This window comes from Sparus aurata, chromosome 3 (assembly GCF_900880675.1).
Source record: "Sparus aurata chromosome 3, fSpaAur1.1, whole genome shotgun sequence".
Lineage (NCBI taxonomy): Eukaryota > Metazoa > Chordata > Actinopteri > Spariformes > Sparidae > Sparus > Sparus aurata.
The window spans coordinates 1,256,877-1,276,917 of record NC_044189.1 but is presented as its reverse complement, the minus strand read 5'-3'; the positions used below and the strand labels follow the sequence as shown (position 1 = coordinate 1,276,917).

The window sequence follows — 20,041 nt, the reverse complement described above, 5'->3', positions numbered from 1 at the left end:
ACCAACAAACAGAGCTGACTTAATGTCCAATAGTGACCATAAATATGAACTGAAAAGTTAATACAGAAGTTAAATTAAAATGTCGTCTCCATGCTATCTTCTGTCTTTGGCAGCTCGACAGGGACAGAAGCGACGTGCGACACAAGGACAAAATGACGTCTGATTCTCCGTCACACAGAAACAAAAGGTTCAATCTCTAGAAACCTCTGGCAGAAGAATTTACATCTGATGTTAAAATATAATTCATATTGTTCAGTTGTTGTTTTGTTGCTTTCATTCTTATGTTTGTGATATCTGCTGCTCTGTCCTCTTTTGTCTCCTCACTGGTGGACGGAGCTGCTGGACTCCTGCACACCTCAACAGTCTCTTCTGGTGGTTTTGGCTCTGCATTTTAAAACCTCTGCCAAGGAGGACTGTGCTTTCAGTGGCCACAGCTTTAGCTTTAGTCTAATATTATAATATATGGTGTATGTAGCCAAGAAACGTCATATGTAAGGGTTTTGTTTATAAAAGATGTTGTTTTTAAAAATGAGAAAAGTTGTTTTTTCTTTTGTAGCATAAAAAGGCTTTGTTGTTATTTTACTGTTTGAACTGTTTATACTATTGTTTCTTTTATTGTTTAAGTGATTTGTAAGATTAAGAGTTCTGTTCAGAACCGTTTTCATTCAAAGTAAAAAACATCAGGGGTGGGCGGATCGATTCAAATATCGATAGTATCGATACCAAGGTGAGTATTGGTATCGGATCGATACTAGCATGATGGGATCGATATTTTTGTCCTAGTTTCTCTCCTATAAATTCAGCAAATCACACGTATTTCATCACAGAGCCTGTGTGAGTGCAGTGTCTCTTTCAGCCCTTAAGCGCAGCGCTCCTCTCCACCTCTGTCGCTCTGCTCATTCAGGTTCACTGTAACTCAAAAATATATACTTGTATTTAGATATATAGCCTACCTCAAGAATATAATAACCCTCTTGTGTATCTGTTCAAGGAACATTAGTATTCCTATTTAGGCTACATGCAGTTAGATTATAGATTTAATCATGTTAAATATAATTTTCTTATTTGGCTAAAAGCTTTGTCCTGTGTTTTATCGTCATCATAATCATGTTCAACTAATTAAAGGCAAAAGTACAAAATCATTCCTTGATCAGGAATTTTCAAGTAAAATGTATCAGTATCGGTATCAGTAATGCTATCGGCAATATTGGCCCCGTACTTACTTGGTATCGGATCGAAACCAAAATTTGCAGTATCTCCCACCCCTAAAAAACATCTTTAAGGTGTTTATAACACAGGTAATAATATCGTTCAAAACTGTTCTTACTCTTGTTTTTGTACTTGATACTTTTACCTACTTGATTTTATACTTGTGTGTTTGAGTCTTCTGCCATTTTTCTGTGTGCTGGTGTTTTTATTTGAACCGAGGAGTTGCACTGAAACTTTGTTGTACACTGTGCAGTGATTATAAAGCGATCTGTGCTATTATACTAGATTTATTTATTATTTTGCCTCATTTACACGACACAATATGGTTCTTTGTAGAGCCATTAAAAGACAAAAGGGCTGGGACCCACAGATGAAGTCATTCATTTTGGATTTCAAAATGGACTCTAAATGGAACTCAGTGTCACAGAATTCCCCATTCTTCACACCTAGTTCCAAAATTCAGCTTTGAGCTACTATTGGTCAGGGTGACAGACCCCCCTCTGACCAGACAGTCAAAATTCCAGCACCTTCCTTGTTCTTCCTCTCTCACTCTACGCCCTCTACTCTTTTGACTTCTTATCCTAAAGCTCTCCTCTACATCTCCCCCCCACGGGGCTGCCGGCCTTAAAGATCTCTTCTTCTGCGCCTCACAGCTGTGGAGAGCTGCAAGCTGTATTTGCAGCAGTTCCAAAGAACTTCTCCTCCCTCACTGCAGCGACTCCAAGTCCTGCCAGTATTGCAGATCAGTTAGCAACAGCAGCTGCAACGCAAAGCTTGCCAGCTAACTTCACAATCTGAGGAACACCAAGAAAGTTACCACCGAGCTGCTATCCTTGCAAAAGGAAGGAGTGAACTGTTTCCTTCACTGCCGACTTTCATCCAACAGCAAGAGCAGCATTCAACATTAGGATCCGAACCTTCTCTTGCAACCACCAGCACGTTTACTCCACAGGCTGGTAACGTTGAACTTGGCTTAGATAGCACAAGACTTTAAACTCTGGGTGATGTAATGCATACATGTTCAATTTATGTGTTTGTTCCTCTCTTTATGCAACTAACCATATTCTATAACCTGGCATCACATCACACACACACACACTCACTCACACACACACTTGTATATAGTGCATGTTAGGTAGATTGTGTGCTTTCATCTTTGTTGCTGCCTATATAACACTGTACAAGAGGGAATGTTGCCAGTATAAATGGTGCCCCATACGAGGCAATGTACTGTTGGCAATTGTATATAAATGTGCAATATTCATTTCAGCATAATTTGGACAGTGCTAAAATTTGAGATTCACATCAAAAACCCTTTAGCCAGAAGTCTTTACATTTAACCACTAGTCTATTGAAGAAGTCAAATTTATAACCATTTGATTAACCAAAATCTTTTAAGGTTATTAACTGCCACTTTGAGCCATTTGCTAATGCTGCAATCAATTAAAGTTGAAAGTGCTCTCTAGAAATTGCAAGAATTTTAGTTCCAGAACCAATAGTTGTTCTCCTACAGGTACAAGCTGATGAATGCTTCTTAGAGCACTTTTATTTCAAGTGTGTGACCAAAGAAAACAAATTACAGGAAAGTACTCATACATGTCTGCACAATCACAATCCTCTGAATTTCTTATGTTAATAGTATAAATCCATCAATATAAACACAAAGTCAATCCACTGAAATTCTTCACACTGCACTCGTTAAACCATTAATTCAGCCTGTGGAGGAATATCGGACTCTGATGATTGCCATGTGCTATGAAATCTTTGTTTTCTGTTTTCCTATGTTTTGATGTTTTACACTGACTGTCTGCAGATGATGTCAAATGTCAGACATGACAGAGGTGATGAAATCATGAGAGTGACGTTAATCAGCGACACACAACTCAGTTTATTTGGAAGTTAGTCATACCTTTCGTTAAAGCCTCAAAAATATTTTTAAAACCAATATCCTGTATCAGCAGGACCATTAAATATGAAGTATCTTGGCTATATACAGCATATAGTATAGTATAAGACTGAAGCTAAAGCTGTGGCCACTGAATGCACAGTCCTCCTTGGCAGATTTTTTAAAATGCAGAGCCAAAACCAACAGAAGAGACTGTTGAGGTGTGCGGGACTTCCAGCAGCTCCGTCCACCAGACACCTGTGAGGAGACACCAGAGGACAGAGCAGCAGATATCACAAACATAAGAATGAAAGCAGCAAAACAACAGCTGAACAATACAAAGTGTATTTTAACATCAGTTGTAAATTCTTGGTTTCTAGAGATTGTACCTCTTGTTTCTGTGTGACGGAGGATCTTACATCATTTTCTCTTTGTGTCGCACGTCGCTTCTGTTCCTGTCGAGCTGCCAAAGACAGAAGACGAACATGGAGACATTTAAATTAAACTCGTGTATTAACTTTTCAGTTCATATTTAGGTTCAATATTGGACATGAACTCAGCTCTGTTTGTTTGTAGAATATCTCATAAACACTTGATATAATTAAACAAATAAATAAAAACTTCAGATGACATGAACACTGAAGCAGCTCTGATCTGTGCTGCTCAGTCTGATGATGTTTCACCAACAGGTGGCGCTGCAGCAACATGATCAATTTAAATGTCTCTAACTCAGTTTTCACATTTTGCACAATTCATGTTTGTACAGAGCTGATGTATAAAACACTGTGAGTGCCTGCTAGTTAAAAATCTTCCTGACTTTCAACACATAAACATTATGATGCAGAAACATTTTCTGATGTACAAAACCTCTGACAGATGTAACTATGTTCACCTTTTGTCCAGACGGTGGCAGTGATGCTGATCATGATGATTAGATAGAGTCCTCCAATCACCAGTCGGACAGTTTGCCACAGGTGAGGAGCAGCTGGAGGAACAGGAAACATTCACACCATCATCCATCAACAGTTACTATAAATGTTCAGGTTGTAGTTAGAATTGCAGGTGATGTTTTTGTACCTTCTGTTTGGAGCTATTAAAATATATAACAAAGTAGAAGAGGCAGTTTATATGGTTGATTTTGACCAGAACCTTTTCTAAATGTTTAATTTGCCACTGCTGAAAAGGTGTCAAAGACAGCTTTCCCTCAGAGTTAATCACTTGAATACATTTATGATTTATTCACACAAAATAGACACAAAGTGACAACAAAGAGATGCAAAACACAAAATCAGGACAGAACAGAATACAGAGAAACAAAGTCACCACAGAACAACTACAAAGAGACAACATGAGAAAGTGACAATTCTGTGTGGTGAGGCAGCTTGAAACAACTAAAACCACATGAACACAGAGCAGGATGTGTGAGTTACTTCCTATTTGTAAATATAGTGTGTTAACCTTGATTCACAGTCAGCAGTAAACCTGTTCTCCAGACTGTACGGCACATTATAGACATTTACAGTACTGTTGTGCATGTGTCCACGGTTATATCTGCATCTTGTTGTTTGAAGAAGATGATTTCCTCTTATTTGACCAGTTAAATATCTGCAGTCTCTCACCTCTGTTAGATGTCTCAGCTTCCATCACAGTCAGGTGCACAGCAGGTTTATCATCACAGTAGTAAAGTCCAGAGTCACGAGGCTGCAGCTGTCTTATAGTCAACGTCTTGTTCACAGGTGAAACATAAACCCGTTCATTTTGTTGTACTTCACGCCCGTCTTTACTCCATGTTGGAAAATCATATCCTCCAAAAACAGGAGGACAGTTCAGAATGACTGTGGTCAACTTTGGAGCAATAAGTCTGGTTGTTTCTGTACACAACAAACAAAAAAAAGGTACATTAAACATACCATCATAAAATGATCACTCATATTCAGGAGAAAGTCAGTGGCTGTGTGAAGAGATTTGCTCAGAATAGGAAGTAACTCACACATCCTGACACAGCCGGTGTAAGTTACTTTAGAAAATAAGTGTGAGTTACTTCTTATTTTGTAGATATAGTCTGTTAACCCTTATTCACAGTCAGCAGTAAACCTGCTCTCCAGACTGTGCTGTGCATTATAGACATTTACAATACTGTTGTGCATGTGTCCACAGTTATATCTGCATCTTGTTGTTTGAAGAAGAGGATTTCCTCTTATTTTTCCAGTTAAATATCTGCAGTCTCTCACCTCTGTCAGATGTTAAAATGGTAAATGGACTTGCATTTCTACAGTGTCTACAGTCTACCGATGCTCCAAGTGCTTTAAAAGACTATTCAGATTCACCCAGTCACACACTGATGGCAGAGGCTGCCATGAAAGGTGCCAGCTGCTCATCAGGAGCAATTTGGGGTTTAATATCTCGCCAAAGGACACCTTGACGTGCAGCTAGGGGGAGCCGAGATTCACACCAGCGACCTTCCGATTACTAGACGTCCCGCTCTACCTCCTGAGCTACATCTGCTTTGTCTCACCTTCAGTCACAGTCAGGTACGCAGCAGGTTTTCCATCACAGTAGTAAAGTCCAGATTCGCTAGGCAGCACGAATGTTATAGTCAACGTCTTGTCCACAGGTGAAACATAAACTTGTTCATCTTGTTGTAATTCACCCTCGTCCGTGCTCCATGTTGGAACATGTGATCCTCCAACATCACGAGGACAGTTCAGAGTGACAGTGGTCCACTCTGGTGCAACAGAAATGGTTGTTCCTGTACACAACAAACAAAACAAGATTCAATTAACATACCATCATAAAATGATCACTTATATTCAGGAGAAAGTCAGTGGCTGTGTGAAGAGATTTGCTCAGAATAAGAATTACTGCCACGTCAGGATGTGTGAGTTACTTCCTATTTTGCAAATATAGTCTGTTCACCTTATTCACAGTCAGCAGTAAACCTGCTCTCCAGACGGTACTTTATGTTATAGACATTTACAGTACTGTTGTGCATGTGTCCACAGTTATTTATATCTGCATCTTGTTGTTTGATTAGTTAATTTACTCTTATTTGACAAGTTAAATATCTGCTGTCTCTCACCTCTTTCAGATGTGTCAGCTTTCATCACAGTCAGGTACACAGCAGGATTTTCATCACAGTAGTAAAGTCCAGAGTCACGAGGCTGCAGCTGTCTTATAGTCAACGTCTTGTTCACAGGTGAAACATAAACCCATTCATCTTGTTGTACTTCACGCCCGTCTTTGCTCCATGTTGGAACATCTGATGCTCCAACATAAAAAGGACAGTTCAGAGTGACTGTGGTCAGCTTTGGAGCGAGAAGTCTGATTGTTCCTGTACACAACAAACAAAACAAGATGCAATTAACATACGATCATAAAATGATCACTCATATTCAGGAGAAAGTCAGTGGCTGTGTGAAGAGAATAACTCACACCGGCCGTGTCAGGATGTGTGAGTTACTTCTCATTTTGTAGATGCAGTCTGTTAACCTTTATTCAAAGTCAGCAGTAAACCTGCTCTCCAGACTGTACGGCACGTTATAGACATTTACAGTACTGTTGTGCATGTGTCCACAGTTATAGCTGCATCTTGTTGTTTGAAGAAGGTGATTTCTTCTTATTTTACCACTTAAATATCTGCAGTCTCTCACCTCTGTCAGATTGTAAAATGGTAAATGGACTTGCATTTCTACAGTGTCTACAGTCTACCGATGCTCCAAGTGCTTTAAAACACTATTCAGATTCACCCAGTCACACACTGATGGCAGAGGCTGCCATGCAAGGTGCCAACTGCTCATCAGGAGCAATTTGGGGTTCAGTATCTCGCAAAAGGATACTTGACATGCAGCTAGGGGGAGCCAGGATTCACACCAGCCACCTCTCGGTTGCTAAACGACTCGTTCTAACTCCTGAGCTACAGCCGCTTTGTCTCACCTTCAATCACAGTCAGGTACGCAGCAGGTTTTCCATCACAGTAGTAGCGTCCAGATTCGCTAGGCAGCACAAATGTTATAGTCAACGTCTTGTTCACAGGCGAAACATAAACATATTCATCTTGTTGTATTTCACTCCCATCTTTGCTCCATGTTGGAACATGTGATCCTCCGACATCATGAGGACAGTTCAGAGTGACAGTGGTCATCTGTGGAGCAACAAAACTGGTTGTTCCTGTACACAACAAACAAAACAAGATTCATTTAACAAACTGTCATAAAATGATCACTCATATTCAGGAGAAAGTCAGTGGCTGTGTGAAGAGATTTGCTCAAAGTAAGAATAACTGACGCACATTTATTTTTCATATGATCTAAAATATTTACATTCCAGTTTTATTTTCATTATTTGTAACAGTGTTACGAATAAATGACTAACTTTTAAAACTGCCCAAATTGTTTCTCCACTACAATATCAGGAAGTTACTGTGAAAAATTCATCCTCTGATGAGAATCTATTGTGGTAAGTAATGTTTTTTTTATAACATTTGAAATGTATCATTTCATTAAACTTGCAAAGCATATCTGTTATCAATGCTTAAACACATAATTGACATGATGGGACATGATGTTTAAACCAGAAGAGGAAACAAAGTGTGATGTTACCTGATGGGATCACCGTCAACTTCACAGCTGCTTCATTATTACACAAGTATGTTCCAGAGTCTGAGACGGTAACACTGCGAATGTAAAGTGATTTATCTACAAATGAACTGTATCGTCTGCCTGGATCAGGAATGTGTTTCACTTCCCAGTCATCATCAGCTGTTAGAATGTCAACTCTGTGTCTGTTCGTCTCTCTGCTCCACGTCACTTCACGCACCACAGAGTGAGAACAAGTCAGAAAGACTGACTTCTTCTCCTCAACTATTTCCTGTTTTATTGCTGCAAATGAAAAGTAGTTTTGATCAATATTAAGGTTCACATTTTATTATTATCATTAAATTGAGTTTACTTCAGTGCTCTTGGATTTCTTGATGTCAGAGTTATACTGAATCCCAGTTTAGCAGAAAATCATGAAACTAACTGATCAGAAATGTATTTTAACAGACGGGCAACTGATTCATTTCTAAAAGTTCTTACCTGCAGTGATGTTACAGCTCAGAACAAAGACGACCAGGCAGCTGTAGATGTTCACCCTCATCTTCACACAGAAAAGATTCAGTTCACAGAATGAAGTCTGAGCTCTGCTTATATACAACATTGGAACAGGAACTGTGTGGTTATTGACTGGTGTTCTCAAAACCTTCAGTGTCTATTCATGGTTAAGGACACACATGTGGTCTGCTGTGTGAAGATGAGACCACACGTCTGTCACCAACAACCTATACTCCCCTTGTAGTGGAAAGTTTTAGACTATAGACTCTAAGCACCACCAGGCCTCAGTTTAAAGAGCAGCCTGGAGTAGATTTGTTAGAACAAACACTGTGTTGGAACCAGAAAGTATTCTGTGTTTAGTTGTAGAAGTGGAACAAATCAATCTATCGATGCTCCTTTTCAATTCAATTCAAGACAATTCATGCAGGTGTGTCTCTGGTTTGGGCCTAAAAACCCGCAGGCCGGGTCGGGGTGTAATTTTCAGGCCTGTTTAGAACTCTAATTACATGAGAATGATGAGCAATGTCGATTGATAAGAATCAATATTAATTGGTATTGCATACTTCCCGAAATCTGGCAGCCGGCACCTTATTCTGATAAAATAGCAAACGGTCAAGGCTGAGAAGTGTTGATGAGCAGCAAGTGTCCATTTTAGGCTCCAGCATTGCATTTTAGATATTTAGGTTAAAGGTGTGTTGAAAGGCTGCATAGTTTGAATTTGTAGCAACCCTCTATGCTGTGGTTAAACATGTTTTACAAAACTGATTTTAAAACTGCTAAATGAGAAGTAAAAGCTTTACAATTTAAGCATTACTAAAGTAAGTTTAAAAAAAGTATAAAAGTATTATAAGCAAAAGGTAAGCCCACATTGAACAAGAGTAAGACAGTGTCAAATGCGTTTAAGACATAGTTGCTTTGCATGAGTTCATAAAGCAGCCCAGTTTTTAGCCTGATACAAATGCAGAACCTTTTAACCTGAAGAATTAGAATTGAGCTGCTATATCAGGGAAATTCAAAAAATACATATTAGAGATGATTTCGATAAAAAGGATAAAAGAATCAATTGAAGTACACAGAGCAGACAAAAGTGGTGGAGTCAACAAAAGACACTAAACCTCTGAGATTTAGGATGCTGATGATACATTATGCTTGAAATAGAATAGACCTAAGGAGGTAGAACTATGTGTTGAGTAAATGTACTTATTTGCTTTCCATAATGGTTATTTGATAGACCTCTAAAGTAATGATATACTGTAAATTTCTAATAAACCTGAAGGCAAAAAGTTATGGGTTTTTATTTTCGCTTGTGTTCCGCTAAGCCAAAAAGGCCAGGGCCGATTTTTTGTCCCAGTCCACCCCTGTCTCGGACCACTGTTTTTAATAATCACCTACACACAAACCTTCACAAAAAGGCTGCATGCTTCGATTGCCACGAAGCCTTGAAATGTCGCTGGATCTTCTTTAAAAAACAGGCTGATCTTCATTTGAGCCACTATTGGTTCCTTCATAAAGTAAGATGTTGTTGATGACAGTGAGTACAAAGCATCATGTTACATTCTCCCCCCCTGCTGGAGGTGAGATGTATGAGTCTAATGCCCTTAGTTTGTGCTTCCTCCAGGTGGCCCTAATTTGACTCGGGGGGGCAGGACCTATAAAGAGGGAGAGAGATGTGGCAGGCTCTCTCTGACTTCTGCTGCTGCCAGCCTGAGCTGCAACTTCCGAGTGTGATGTCTGGTCTAAAATCTGTCGGTCTGGTGTCTTTAGCTTATGGAGAGTTTGGTGAGCCCGGTAGCAATTGTTTTTGTGGCTTTGTTTCTTTAGTTGTAGTTCGGGTGGATCTAGGTTAGAGGGGAGAGCCAAGGTCCTACGACCCTTTGTGGGTTGGCCTGGGTGTCTTCCCTTCTCTTTGGTTTTTTTTGCTTCTTGCCGGCTCACCAAGCTTTTTTTTGGTTACTAAATGTATTGCTTGTCAATAAATGGACTGATTATCGTGATAGTATTGTCTACTCGATTATGTTGGGCCCTCCGAGGGACGAGCTACATTAGGGGGTCGTAACAATCAGAACAGTGCTGTCTATATTAGATTTGAATGTTGTGAACTTGAGTCTTTTGTCTCCCCCTTGTGGCAGTTAGGTGTCTCTGCCATATGCTCTACATAGTGTTAGGATTTATACATCTTCATTATGCCCCTCTATGCCCCACGACCCCTCAGTAAGCCCCCCCTATGACCCCGGCCTACTAAAAGACTGCCTGTGACTCCCCTCAACAAACACACCACTCATGAAACTGCACACATATCATTCATTGCTCATTAAATTATGACGTCTGCCACACTGTGACACATATAGATTGTCTTTGCCATCTTTTCCTATTATCTCACATTATTAAGAGTTGCACATATCCTGCTGACTGAGATGGTCAAAAGCGAACAGAACATATTCACTCATCCCTTTCACACATGAAGAGGCCTCCAAGGCCAGCGATATCACCTCCCAAATCCCTTGGGTATGAGACAGTGAAGGCGCCATAAACAAAGGCAGATAGCGGGGAACAGGCAGTTGAGGCCAGGAACAATTTGTTTTCTTCAACAGGGTGACGTCTCCAGGAATCATGGTTCGTGTGCCGAGAAATTGGGACCAGTTTGTGCACCAACGATGGGAGGGCTAAAGTCTAAACCACGGTTTCTCCCCACCTTTTCACTCGATTATCCAATAATAGTATTCATCCTATCTATATGGTTGACCAATGACAATTCAACACATACGTTGTGACAACAATATATAATGTATTACATGCTGAAATTCTGTCTCTTTTTCTGTGCGACTGGTTGCTTGGCTTTTGCGGCCTGCGATTCTTCAAACAGAGAAAGACCTTGATCAAGCTTTTTTGCTTTTGCTTAATGATACAATTCTTCTTATTAAATAGTTAACAGTACGTCGTAGTCTGTCTTCTATTTGGTCTGTCTACTTTCAACTCTCAAAAAAACGAACACGCCTGACAATAGCTGCTGTCACAACTTCCCTCTTCAGTTTATTTTTAGCTTTTGAATACACCAGGACATCTACACAGACTTAACATTTAAAAACTCCAGTTGCGAGGTGTCGAGGAACTAAATTAGACACAGTGTTATTTCACAGTCTGACAGCATGGTGGCACAGTGGTTAGCAGTCATGGTACTCCAGTTTCCCCCACATCAACAAACAGACCTGGAGTTGATCCCCGGGTACGACCATGGCCCACTGATCCCTCAGGAAGGGTTAAATACACAATACAAATATCACCATGTTGTACATTGTATGATATGTGATCAAATAAAGACTCCTAATAGATTTAAATAAAGATTTCTTCACAAAAACAACATAATAAGGGAGACTGGGGTAAGTTGAGCCAAAGGGTAACTTTAGCCACCTTTTGTTGCTGGGAAACAGTAAAAAACATTGATCATGTGACCAAATATTTAGGAGGAAGGCATCATTTCATGGAGTCTGTGAATTTAAGAACCACATGGGTAAAGTGGTTAGACATTTATTTCCACAAAAACATTTTTCACTCTTGAAAGTGAATTTAGTCGTAAGTTGTCGTAATTGTAAGTTTCATGAGAATTGTGTTTAGACCAAAATAGATCATTTTGAATTTGTTTTATACATCAATTGTGGTGTCTATGAGCTACAACATGAGGTCATAAACCTAGCATAAAAGTGCACAATTTTAGCTGTGGGGACTAATAAAGTCAAAATGGTAGCTCTGGGGTAAGTTGAGCTATTTGGCCAGGGGTAAGTTGAGCCACCCAGTAGAGGTGGGAGATGGAAGGATCCAGAGAGAGATGGGGAAAGATGGAACGAGAGGAAGATGGAGGGAGGAGTTTACCTAAGATGGAGAAGAGAGGATAGATAGAGGAAGAAGGGAAGGATGATAAGATGAGAGTTTCAGTTCAGATTGTTCAAATGTGTTACTATTCCATAACTGACCTTACTGTCAGCAAGGACACCAAGAAACTATGATTCTGGACCAAGAATTCTGTTCTATTGTTTTCTTTCCAAAAACACAGCTGTTCATGTTCTCTTCCCAAGCACACTTTAAGGTATTCTCATGTTAACAAGCAACAACAAACCAGCTGTTTAACAGTAATATGCAATAATAATAAAAAGGTTATTGTACCTGTTTTTTGGACATGCTATATTATCGAAACAGTTATGTTTACACTCATTCTGTTTGTTTGAAGGGATGCACAACATCCTGAAATATATGCAGATATATTAGTTAGTGACAAAACAATTATTGCCTTGATGTAGTGATCCTAAATATGAAAAATGGCTCATCTTACCCCAGTCTCCTCTACACCTTTAACGTTTGAATGCGGGGGCTTGAACTCCAACTGTCAATCCACACATGTGATCCTGCTGACAGCGGCAAGTTTATGGTGCCAGTCGGAGAAATAAAGAACAGTAACAAGAAACTTCTTTCTGTAAATTTATCCACAGCTTTCACAAATGGGCTGTCGCAAGACCACAGGTTCTTGTTTAGCTGGAGGTAGATATCAGTTTCTGCATAGTTCTGAGGAGCTGAGTTAGACACAGTTTTTTTACTGACTGATGCCCTTGTAAAGGGGCACTATGTAGTTTTGGAAATTAAATGTTATTAAACAAGCTGTTCTCAGAGGAAAATACATACCAAAACACTGTTTGAAGCTAGAAAAGTGTTAGGGTCCGCCACATATAAACAAAGTCAAACGGTATAAAATGTCCTGTCCTTTAAGGTCAGTTTGTTTATTCAGTCAGGCAAACACATGTAGATTTTTTTCTCTCTCTCTTTTTTCATCTTTTTGATTCTGATTTATTCAACAAAAACTACAAAATGCACCTTTATGGTCGTGGTCATGATGACCCCCAGGTATGTTCCTCTAGTGAGAAGGCAGCCTGTGCACACCAGGACAGTGAGGAGGTGGACACAGGAGGCTGCTGAGGCACTGCAGGACTGCTTTGAGTCAACGGACTGGGATGTACTCTGTGAGCCACATGGGGAGGACATTGATAAGATGACTGACTGCATCACTGAGTACATCAGATTCTGTGAGGACACCACCGTGCCAGCCCAGACCATGCACTGCTTCTAAAACAACAAGCCCTGGATTACCAGTGACCTGAAGGCACTTCTGAACAAGAAAAAGAGGGCTTTAAGGTCTGGAGACAGAGAGGAACAAAGGAGAGTGCAGCACAAACTCAGAGAGATGCTGAGGACATGCAAGGACAACTACAGGAGGAAGCTGGAGGCCAAACTCCAACAGAACAGTGTGAGAGATGTGTGGACGGGAATGAAGAACATCACAGGGATGAAGGGGAAAGACAGGCAGATGTCAGGGAGCCTGGATAGACCAGTTCTTTAACAGGTTTAGCTCACTTCCTGCCACCCCTCCGACACCCCAAGCCCCCCACACACCCACACTGTCCCAAATGGCTTCACCCACCCCCCAGCACTCTCCAGTACAGCACCTCACCATCTGACCCCCCTCCTTCTCCCCCACCTCCTTCACTGATGACATCTGCGTCAACCCCCACCCAACGGTGACTACAGGCCAGGTAAAGAGGCAGCTGGAAAGAGAATGTCAACGAAAGGCTGCAGGTCCTGATGGCATCACACCCAGGATCCTGAAGACCTGTGCCAGCCAGCTGTCTCCTGTACTGGGACATCTGTACAACCTGAGTCTGAGTCAGGAGAAAGTCCTGATGCTGTGGAAGACATCCTGCTTGGTTCCAGTCCCCAAGAAGTCTAGGCAATCCGACCTGGCAGACTACAGACCAGTCGCCCTCATATTCCATGTGATGAGGGTCCTGGAGAGACTGGCCTTAGCCCAGCTGAGGCCACAGGTGAGGACATTTCTGGACCCTTTGCAATTTGCCTATCAGCCCCATTTAGGAGTCGATGATGCTGTCATCTACCTGCTGCAATGAGCCCATATGTATCTGGATGGTGGAGGAGGCACTGTGAGGATCACATTCTTTGATTTTTTCACTGCTTTCAACACCATTCAACCTCTGCTACTGGGTGAGAAGCTGCAGGTGATGGGAGTTGATGATGCAATGATCTCCTGGATTACTGACTACCTGACAGGCAGGCCACAGTTTGTCCGTCTGGGCAGTGTCCTGTCTGATGTGGGGGTTGTTAAATATCGTCCTGTGCAATATTTAACTTTTTATTTTGTATCATATATCCTTTGCAATATATCTGGTTAAAGTGCAATTATATGCTGCTGAGTCTTATTCTTATCAAGACTAGTCCAATACATATTTATTATATATTTTTAAAATTATTATTCATTCATCATTCAAAACTGTTCTTGCTGTTGTTTTTATAACATGTGATATCAGTGAGCACATGATGTGAGCACCACCATTGTTTTTTTGTTCTCTCTTATCGATGAAACAAGCGGTGATCCAGCATCTTGGAATCCAACCCTTCAATCAGCCATCTTGTAATCCCTTTTGATCAGCCATTTTGTATGTAGTTTTCCTTTGTCCATGCGGTGCGGTACTCTGAACCCTAGCCACCATTTTGCTTTATTTCTTTCACACAGACACACACACACACACACACACACACACACACCTGTATATCGTAAATCTTAGTTAGATAGGTGTCTTTTAATTTTTCTGTTAAATAAAGTACTTTTGAACCTGCATACTGTCTATTTAATTGGGCTGTAATGATACACCAAACTCACAATCCAGTTTGTAACACGATTTTTGACCCACAGTTCGATACAAACCTAGATTTTAAAAAATAAAATTAAACATTTTATTTATGTAACATTTCAATAACTTCTGTATATGATACTCACCATCAGCGGAGAATTGGTGAACCACCTGTGGTGTAAATGCAGCGTCTCTGTGTGTATGGGCTACTTATTATGTCTCATATGGCTGGATCTGGACAGGAAGTTGTGTCGCGATTCTGCCTTCTCAGGAGACAGGTTTGTGGATCTGAGTGTCGCGATTTTGGTTTTGATACGTGTGTCGTTACAGCCCTGCTATTTAGTATTGGAGAAGAGCGAATGCTGCCAACCTCTACTCTGTGGAGGACTCCAAAATCCTTCGACCATTACAGTTGTTATGGTAATTTTGGTTGTAGTAGAGTTAGTTGATGATCAGAATTATAAACTGACAGTTTAGTACATTTTTATGAGGCTGATTTGGTGAATTGGCGATCCTTTCCCTTCCTCAAGGGTGGTGCCATGAGGTAATCTAATGATTATTTGAACTTATTATTTATCATAATTAAAAATTATCCCTGATAATCATTATATAATGTTATCAGTCACCCAAAACTCCATATTAATGCTACATGCAGCACTATGTATGGTGCCCCGTGTAAAACAATGCACTTTAGGCAATTATTCATAATTGCGCAATACAAATTTCATCATTATTTGGGCAGTGCTAAAATTTGAGCATCAAATCTTGAATCATTTAGCCAAAAGTCTTAACAATTAATCCCAATTGTTCAGGCAACAACAGAGTCCTCTTTGCAACGGTCAGCCACCTAATTTAGACTCCTAAAACCCTCCCACCAGACATATCCACCGATCAGTGCACTGCCTTCCCCGACTTCTTCAGCTCTAAAATCAATACCATTCACCAACAACAGGCCTCATCCTGCACCTCCTCAAACGATCCAGCCTGGATGATCACCACCGGCCAACCTTCCTCTCCGACTTCACCCCAGTATCAGAACATACCATCTCTGAACTCAACCGCAAAGCCAAAGCAACCACCTCTCAGCTTGATCCTCTTCCCACCTCCCTCGTCAAAGCCTGTCTGCCATCCATTTCACCGATAATCACCAACATAATTAACTCCATCCTCACCACTGGCACTGTACCCCCCACTCTCAAACTGGCTGCTATCACACCCATCCCGAAAAAACCTGGTGCTGACCCAACTGACCTAACCTTTACTGGCCCATCTCCAACCTCCCCTTCATCTCCAAAACACTTGAAAGTTGCTGAACAACTACAGTCCCACCTCGACTCAAACAAACTCCATGAACCTTTCCAATCCGGTTTCGGTCCCATCCACAGCACTGAAACAGCCCTGGTCAAAATCACTAACGACCTCCTCCGTGCAGCTGACTCTGGACTTCTTACCATTATCATCCTCCTCGGCCTCAGCACAGCATTCGACACTATCTCCCACACAATACTCCTGGACCGCCTAGCTGGCATTGGGATCACTAGTGCTGCACTCTGCTGGTTTACATCGTACCTCATTGACTGCCAACAATTTGTGCAAATAAGGGACCACAAGTCTGGGTGTTTAGGTGTTTCACTGGGTGTCCCCCAGGGGTCAGTCTTGGGTCCATTACTCTTCATTATCTACCTCCTCCCCCTGGGCACAATCCTCCGTCATCATGGGATCCACTTTCACTGCTATGCTGATGACACACAGGTCTACATCTCCTCTAAACCCACCGTCGCCATCCCTCCCACCTCCCTCATCACCTGCATGGAAGATATCCGGAGCTGGATGAGCAGGAACTTCCTGAAGCTCAACGGCAATAAAACCGAGGCCCTGCTCATCGGCTCCAAATCCACCCTCACCAAATCACAACACACCCCAGCCCCACCCATCATCTTCGACGGATTCCCTGTACCCTTCTCCCCCCAAGTCAAGAGCCTCAGCGTCATTCTGGACAGCACCCTCTTATTTGCACCCCAGATTCAAAACATCACCCAGACTGCCTTCTTCCACCTCCGAAACATCTCCAGACTCTGCCCATCACTGTCCCAGTCCAACACCAAAATCCTGGTTCATTCATTTGTCACTTCCCGCATCGATTACTGCAATGCCCTCCTCACCGGACTCCCTGCCAAACTCATCAACAGACTGCAAATCATCCAGAACTTAGCCGCCCGGTTTATCACCCGCACCAAATCATCTGACCACATCACCCCTATTCTCATCCAACTTCACTGGCTCCCTGTACAATACCGCATCCACTACAAAAACCTCCTCCTCACATAAAAAGCTCTCCACCATCTAGCCCCCACCTACCTCTGCGACCTCCTCCATGAATACAGCCCGTCTCGCGCCCTTCGCTCAACCTCTGCTAGACTGCTAACCATCCCCACATCACGCCTCAGTACCATGGGTGCCCGAGCCTTCAGCTGCTCAGCACCCAGACTATGGAACTCTCTCCCCCCACACATAAGACAGTCAGACTCCATCACAACATTCAAATCCAAACTCAAAACCCACCTGTTCAAACTGGCATACTCACTCTGACTGGTCACTGTGCACTACACTTGTCTTTTTGTTGTTTGGTTTTAATATTCTGTGATGCTGTTATTTTATGCTTTTATCCTATGTAAGGTGACCTTGGGTGACTTGAAAGGCAACATCAAACAAATAAAATGTATTATTATTATTATTATTATTACTACAGGCAGAGACATTGCTATTTGTATTGACAAACTGTTGCGGTGTTGTGAGAATTGATTATGATCTTCCCCAGGCAAACAAGCCTTGAACAGGAGGTAGAACTCCTAAGAGTGCATAATTCTGGTCTCCTCCATGGCTAATAAGAAAGCCAAGCACTAATTAGGTGACCACTCAGCAGTGTTAGATATTTTTTCACACAAGGAGGAGTGGTTAAGGCTTAGGTCACAATGTTTTTCCCCAACACTCTGATTCACACTCCTCCCTTGATGGAGGGTTAAGTCTATATATGATCATGTTGGTGTGGATGGGTTCTTAAAAAACACTTCACTTAGGTGGTTAACGTGTATTGTAACGCGCTAAGTGACATATTTGTAGTAATATATATCTAAAATATTATTAGTAGAGTTTTACATTTCTCCACTACCTCTAAAATAAATATATATTAACATACCAACCTTTAACACTTTGGTTGGTAATATTTTTTTCTTCTCTGGTAAACCTACATACCCACCTGACCAGGAATTAATACAACTCCCTTGTTTGTCACCCATGTGATCACACATTGAATACCATTTAATACATATTCAGGCAACTAAGTTTGCCCCTCCATGGTGATAGTTGTGTGAATTGAGTTCACTAAAGTAAGATTTTTGTGTAGGCGATGATTAACAACAGTCGTCCGAGACAAGACCCTTGTGGCACACCAAAGGTGCCATCGATAGATTATTTTGTATCACTTACATAACTAAACAAGGAATACTTTCTGGTTACACCACAGTGTTTATTGTTGGTGGAAGATGAATGCACAAAAGAAAATATTAGTTCAACAACCACAGAAAGATGTGTTAAAGGGAAATCTAATCCAGGCTGCTTGTTACATTGAGGCCTGCTGGTGCTTATAGTCTATAGTCTAAAACTTTCAACTATGAAGAGAGTGTAGGTGATTGGTGACGGACGTGTGATCTCATTTTCACACATTAGACCACATGTCACTGAAGTTTTTGAGAACACCAGTCTGCAACCACACAGTTCCTGTTCCAATGCTATACATCAGCAGAGCTCGGACTTCACTCTGTGAACTGAATCTTTGCTGTGTAAAGATGAGGGTGAACATCTACAGCTGCCTGGTCGTCTTTGTTCTGGGCTATTATGTCACTGCAGGTAAGAACTTAGAAATTAGTAATGAATCAGTAAGTCGTCTGTTAAAATACATTTCTGATCAGCTAGCTTCATGTTTTTCTGCTAAACTGGAATTCAATATAACTCTGACATCATGAAACTCAAGAGCACTGAAGTAAACTCCATTTCATGATAAAAAATAAAATGTGAACCTTCATTTATCAAAACTTCTTTTCATTTGCAGCAATTAAACATGTAACAGTCCAGGAGAAGCAGCCAGTTGCTCTGCCTTGTCTTCACTATGTGGTGGGTGTAGTGACGTGGAGCAGAGAGACGAACGGACACAGAGTTGACATTCTTACAGCTGATGGTGACGGGGTCAAGAAACACATTCCTGATCCAGACAGACGACACAGTTCATTAATAGTTAAATCACTTTACATTCGCAGTGTTACCGCCTCAGACTCTGGAACATACTTGTGTAATAAAGAAGCAGCTGTGAAGTTGATGGTGATCCCATCAGGTAAAGTCACACTTTGTTTTCTCTTCTTGTTTCAACATTATGTTTCAAAGCTAAATCTTTAATTTTTTTAAAAACGCTAATAACAGAAATATTTTGGCATGTTAATGAAACAGTGCATCGAGTCTTTTTCTTTTTCTTTTTTTTTTTACCTTTTATTTAACTTGAACTATTAGGAATAAGAACTCAAGTCATTCATTTTTCACAGTAACTTCCTGATTCTATATTTGTTTTAATGTAACGTTGGTCTTCTGCATTCCTTTGAATATCTTTTAAATTAGTGGTTTTCATTTTATTCACAAAAAATAACATCCCCACTATTTATTTATTTTTTTAAAAATGCATCATTCATCTATAAAACTATCTCTGCTCTCTGACCTCATTCAGGTGTTGGTCACAGCTTATATTTCACAAAATATCATTTTAGAATACCTCTGTGAAGTAACATGTTAATTAGGCTTGATAGAACAAATATCTTCACACAACCACTGACTTTCTTCTGAATTTTAGTGATAATTTATGACGGTACGTTAAATAAGTCTTGTTTTGTTTGTTGTGAAACAACCACACTTGTTTCTGCTTAGTTGACCACTGTCACTCTGAACTGTCCTCATTATGTTGGAGGATCAGATGTTCCAACATGGAGCACAGTACAACAACAAAAAAGGTCTAGGACTATAGCACCTGTGAAGCCTTGTGACTCTGGACTTTACTACTGTGATGGAAAACCTGCTGTGTACCTGACTGTGATGGTAGCTGAGACATCTGACAGAGGTGAGAGACA

General features: G+C 40.9%; 1 protein-coding gene across 1 annotated transcript in view; it reads right to left on the bottom strand.

Moving 5' to 3' along the window:
* LOC115577365 (hemicentin-1-like) overlaps window positions 1-20,041 on the bottom strand; it is a 37,484-nt gene that overhangs the window by 14,384 nt on the left and 3,059 nt on the right. Inside the window, exons 2-5 of the mRNA XM_030410408.1 lie at window positions 6,174-6,425; window positions 5,610-5,843; window positions 4,714-4,965; window positions 3,987-4,079 (exon numbers count right to left, since the gene is read on the bottom strand). Coding sequence (XP_030266268.1) covers window positions 3,987-4,079; window positions 4,714-4,965; window positions 5,610-5,843; window positions 6,174-6,198 — 604 coding nt within the window. The 5' untranslated portion in view covers window positions 6,199-6,425. The remainder of the gene's footprint in view (window positions 1-3,986; window positions 4,080-4,713; window positions 4,966-5,609; window positions 5,844-6,173; window positions 6,426-20,041) is intronic.